This window comes from Solanum lycopersicum, chromosome 5, assembly GCF_036512215.1.
Source record: "Solanum lycopersicum chromosome 5, SLM_r2.1".
Taxonomy (NCBI): domain Eukaryota; kingdom Viridiplantae; phylum Streptophyta; class Magnoliopsida; order Solanales; family Solanaceae; genus Solanum; species Solanum lycopersicum.
Window position 1 is genome coordinate 1,186,932 of NC_090804.1, and position 5,955 is coordinate 1,192,886.

General features: G+C 32.4%; 1 protein-coding gene across 2 annotated transcripts; it reads right to left on the reverse strand.

Moving 5' to 3' along the window:
- Positions 1–2,172: 2,172 nt before the first annotated feature.
- LOC138348374 (uncharacterized) lies at positions 2,173–4,780 on the reverse strand. 2 transcript variants are annotated; one of them, XR_011220976.1, is made up of 4 exons: positions 3,463–4,780; positions 3,181–3,360; positions 2,487–3,096; positions 2,173–2,405 (listed from the first exon to the last, which is right to left on the reverse strand). XR_011220976.1 is itself a non-coding variant. In XM_069297605.1 (3 exons), exons 1-3 carry the CDS (start codon positions 3,595–3,597, stop codon positions 2,920–2,922), a joined length of 492 nt encoding a protein of 163 aa, XP_069153706.1. In that variant the 5' UTR covers positions 3,598–4,780; the 3' UTR covers positions 2,422–2,919. The 2 variants fall into 2 exon arrangements, 1 of the variants encoding a protein (XP_069153706.1); XM_069297605.1 differs by lacking the exon at positions 2,173–2,405 and having other exon boundaries at positions 2,422–3,096.
- Positions 4,781–5,955: the final 1,175 nt, after the last annotated feature.

Sequence of the window (5,955 nt, forward strand, 5' to 3'; positions counted from 1 at the left end):
GCGCTCATTCTCCAATTTTGACTCATCAAATCAGGAAAAGAACAATGAGCCATCACAAAGAAATTAGTATGAATTGATCTTAACATTTCATCAACTCTAAGAGATGTAAAAATCGGTCCACTATCACCTTGTAAGCAATGTAACACTCGACTGTTTTTGTTGCAAGCAATTTCTGCAGACTCATTGCTAACATGTACTTGTGAGCATTAAGACTATGTAACTTCATTAACGGTAGCATATCAAGTCTAGTTTTCGTACGAGTAGCTAAATTGTCGAGACCTGTGAGCATTTGGACTAGATGACTTTAATTTATGCAAGAAATTATACAATAACTTCCTGGTGTATCAAAGATCCCGACACTTTAGCTACTCTTTAAAAAATAGACTTGATATGCTTCCGATAAATGAAGTTACATGGCCTGAAATTGCTCTGTGGTACATGCTAATTAGCGTCGTTATGTTATCCGTGGAATTTAACCTTGAGACTGCAGAAAATTGCTTGCAAAGAAAGAAGCGGAGTGTTTCATTGATAACAATGAAATGGCGGGCTAATTTGTAGCTCTCTTAATATAATATAACTAGTCAAAGTACATGCATATATATCACCTTAATTAATAATAAATAGCTTCTCATAACAGTAGATAGATGTTTGATGCATACAATTTATAAGTTCTGAAAGACCTCATCAGTTTGCTACATATGCAAATGATATAAGCACTTGATATATTGCGAAACACACGATAATTATCATGTCAATTATTTTTATTATTATACACATTTACATCTTCTTTTTAACCTTGGAGAATTACGGTTCATATGAGTTATGAAGAGAAAAGAATAATACTATTAACATGATTCTTTTTTTTTCCATAAATTTTTTCTTTGAATAATTAATATAAATGCATACCGAATATAAATTGAGAAACACAAACTTTTCACAATGACTTATTCTAGATATATGATCGATTTGAGAAATGAATATTTCAGCACATAAATAATAGACTAATAAGTTCAATAGATTATACATATAAACAAAAAGTTAAATAAAAATAAAACCTCAAATAACCATATTTGATTTTTATCATTTAGTTATTCGTCTCTCTACTCATAAATAATAATCTCAAAAATATATTTATACTCAATCGAGAACCAAATAAGCATATCAAATTAATTGATTAATCTTTCATTATGAGTTTCATCAATAACTAAGAAATATAGTAGAACATGAATTGTACATCACTAATTTCTTCATGTAGGACACAAGATATTCCAATAGAAAAACAAAATCATAACCAAGTATATCAAAATATAAAAAAGGACTTATAAAATACTTAGGCTAGACAAGGAGGAACAGATAAAAACAAAAGAAAATTACTGCACATAAAAAATGATTAGCAAGATTAATTTGTTGCATGATTAGTATCTCTCATCCTCCGCTTATCATTTACATGAAGACCATGCTAGGCATTTTATACCAGTAGCTAGGATGAGCATTGTGAGATATATAAAATAAATTTGCATTAAACTAGTTCAATGAATTTAGTCCATATTAAATTTATTTTCTGGATTACTCTTTCAAATACTCTTGATTTTTACAGCAAAAGAAAAATTGATTATTAATATAAATTTGATTCGTGTACAGAATTAAATGAGTAATTTATTAAATTATTCAATACAAATCCTCTAAAATCTTTCTTTTAAATTGCAATGGAAAACTGTTAATTAATGTAAACCTCATTATAGTAATTACTATTTGAGTCCTACGTTTTTGTTTAAATTTGATATATATAATGAAGAAGACAACTTCTTGAAGGATATGTAATTCAATATTATTACATTTGACAGAGCAATTTTTTTACTATATACTATTTAATTATATTTGTATAGCACTTTGTTATAATTGTTTTAATGTAAGGATAAAATGAAAATTTAACTTTGAGTTTTGAACACACCCTAGTATCATACTGCTAATATTTACCCCTCCGTTTAACAATAAAAATAACACATCTTGTGAAATTCCAAAAAAATGGAGTGTCGAGATGATAGACTGTAAGTTCAATATGTGTCAACCCTATTAATAAACTTATTGTGGACAAATCTCTCTTTTAATCAAAAGCGGCAGAAAAAATCCATCACTTAGATTTCACATATATAGTAAGGAAAAAAACCACTTTCATGGATCAAATATTCAAGGAGGACTAAATCATACAGATCCGATGAAACATCGATAAATTTTACAAAAATACAATAGGGATGATTAATTTCATAACAAATATTGCCATACTAAAGTACAATACATTAAAAAAAAACTAATAAATTTGGCTCCGTTTATAAGTTGGACACCAATATTGTACGGCACCAACATAGAACTAGTCTTGCATAATTGCGATTCCCATTCAGTTATGCCTGCATTAATGTTACAACCTTATTCATTAATTCAGATATATATATAAATCACTAAACAAATGTTTGTTGTGAGATGATTACCACTCAAACTCCAATTTAATCTGATGAGCACCTTCTCTTGTAACTGTAGAAAGGCTGGGTAAGACTATGGAAAATAAGCACTATTGTTCCCTTCCTTCCTCAGACCCTGCACAGATCAGGAGCTTATCGTGCCGAGCTTCCCTTTCTTGTATTGTAAATGTAGAAATGTTGGGTAAGTCTAGTAATAGCCCCTTCTGACTCGACCCTTCCCCTAACCCTGCACATAGTGTGGGATTATCACATCGGGCTTCCCTTTCTTGTCTTGTAATTGTAGAAATGTTGGGTAAGTCTAGTAATAGCCTCTTCTGGCTCGACCCTTCCCCTAACCCTGCACATAGTGTGGGATTATCACATCGGGCTTCCCTTTCATGTCTTGTAATGGTAGAAATGTTGGGTAAGTCTAGTAATAGCCCCTTCTGGCTCGACCCTTCCCCTAACCCTGCACATAGTGTGGGATTAACACATCGGGATTCCCTTTCATGTAGTGCAAATGCAGTTGATCCAAAAGGATCGTAAAGCTTTTCAATGCTTTGTGCCAAGACATGTACTCACTACGTTTGTGGCGTTTGGTACCGTCTTTGTTCCAACCTTCCAGCTCATTCATTAGGACCTACAAATTCATAACAAAAGTGTACAGAAAGAGAAGTGAAGATTGGAAATTATATACTCTCATTATAATATTGCATAATAATACCCGTATAAAGTCATGTTTTCGGGCATCTGAATTCACTGTCACCACCAAGCTCCGCGGATGGAAGTAAGCAAAAAATTCAGCAAGAAATGATTCATATCTCGGTTTGAATGAATATTGTATCACCAAATTTATGCGCTTGATACAAAGTGGTTGAAGGCTGCTTTGAAATGTTACTTCTTCCTTCATTGAGAAGGAAAAATAATTTACAACATGAAAGGAAATTGAATAGGAAAATAATTTGCTCTCAAATTGTTGGGAAATACTAAAGATGTAAGTACATACCTTTGCTCGAGCTGTGTTAGTTTCTAAGGACAACGTGAAATTTTCACCCAAATTTTCAGCGAAAGTTCTCAACTCAAGCAATTTATTGGTTGCACAAGCATCCATCTCAATTTCCATTTGCCTTGATCCCATCATGGGATGCGGAGTTTGGAAGTTAAAGCTATATAGAACGTTGAACAATTGAAAATTAGGAGTAGCTATAAATGCTTCGCGCAAGTCAGTGGTGTTATTCAATGTCAAACACTCCAATTGAGGACTCACAATCTTGATTTTTTTCAATCCTCCACATAATATAAGACATTAAGGATTTTAGAAATGGGAATGTTGAGAAAAAATCACGAGGAAACGAGTCGGGAACATTTATAGAATCTATATGGAGGACTTGTAGTTTAGTAGACGCGAACAAATCAAGTTTGGTAAAGGTTGGACAACACAAGTGAAACTCGAGGAGATTTTGAGCTTTTACTTCAAGTTTTTTAATTTTTTTGCTACTATTGACATGAACCTTTTCTAGATAATTGAGATGGGGGACTGTGAACTCAACAAGGTTGTCACAATTTATCAAAGTTAACTCAACGAGGAGAGGTCATTTGGGTGCAAAACTAGAGAAGGTGCGCGAAAAAATGCAAACAGAATGAAAATTCAACTCTTTCAACGAAGGCATTACATTAAATTCTCGAATAAGATTCACGTTGCAATTTCCTTTTATATGGAGAACGGTTAAAAATCTGGAATCTAAAATTCCGAGAGACGCACAATACCTAAAATTAGGTGGTATGGACAAATATAACTCTTTGAAACTGATTTTGTCTGAAGCAAGTTTAATAAGTGGATCGACATGATAGAGATCTGTGTCGGAGCATACACAAGATTCATAAGGGTATATATGAGAGAAGCCACAGTATCCACAAGTTATCTTTTCAGATTTTGTTTGTACTAAACTGAGATCGTCGTCTAATGATTCTATCATTTGACACCATTTTTTTGGAAACAAGACAAATATTTAGCCTTTGTTTCAAAGTTACACGCACAAAAAAATTCATGGATGATGTCCTCTGTAAACTCTGAAAATATTTGATCACAATCAGAAAGAGTATTGGCAGCCATTACAAACAATTCATAAACATATAATTAGTTAGTATAAGCATTTAGTATTGTATTTTGAATAGACATAACAATTGCGTTTGTAAAGAACAAAATAAAAAAAGTATAATCAGAAACTTTCTGCTAACCCAAGATTGTCTAACAAAGAATCAAAAACTCAATTAAAGAAGAGAAAGCTAGAATGGAGATAGAGTATTTTTGGATTAAAAAAACTTTTTTTGAGAAGAAGACTGTTTGATTTGAGTTGTTTACAGATGGCTATGACCCCTATTTATAATTATGTTGAGATGATTCTAGAAACTGAGGACTGAGACTCTTCTTATCTTTCTTTTCTGAAGTAAAAATATCTAAGATATTTTTTGTACAGAACTCTAGAACGTTCTACTGATTAAATATCTATGATATTTTTATACAGAATTCTAGAAAATTTTCCAATTTAAATATCTTAGATATTTTTGTACCTCACTCTACAAAATTCTAGAATATTCTACTATATAAAATTCTAGAGATCTACTTTAATTTTTCAAATATCAAATATCTCCCCTCGCTCACTCACACAAAGGAAATGCCCTTTTTTTTTTAGTTCTCAACAATGGGAGGTCTTTCATCAGGTTATTCATGGACCCTTCAAGATTATAACAAATGTATGTTCAACATCGTGAAAGTGGCATTGGGACGGAGACAAATGGAATATGACACCGGGGCTTCCTATGCCTGTGCGAGATTTTCAGCCAACCTTTCTACAATTACAAGACAAGGCGCTCATCAAATTAGTCCTCCTTGAACAATTGAGTCATGAAATTGCTGATTCTTGCTTAAATTGGTGTCTTACTATATTCATTAATGATGAACAAAAATTCAATTGATGGAATTTTACTTCCTCTTCTGATCGAAAGAGAGAATATATATTGATAGAACGTATATGGACTAATAGTCACTGAATCTGGTCCCTTGATAGAATAAAAGTGCAAGAATTAAATAATTCAAAGTAAAACAAACACGTACGAGAGGCTTATGTGGAAACGCCCCTGAGCTTATTCAATGGAGGAGAAAATCACAACCTGTCTCACAAGGTTTCAATTCAACTTCATTTAACTCAAGACAAAGCCTTCAAATTACAAATCTCTAGTAAGCTAGGAATCAAACTCTTAATCCCCTCCCCCTTACTTGCCTACTAAACCAACTATCTCTAGTTGATTTAGACTTCAAGAACCCAACATAACTAACTCTAGCTGAATTTTGCCGTGTTCTATATGAAAATTAATCTACTTCCTTTATAACTTAGGAATAAATCTTACAAGATCAACCTCTTAAATATTAACTCTAGGAAAAACTAAGAACAACGATAACTCTATCAGGTCCTCCAGATGTTCTTGAGCAATATTCCAT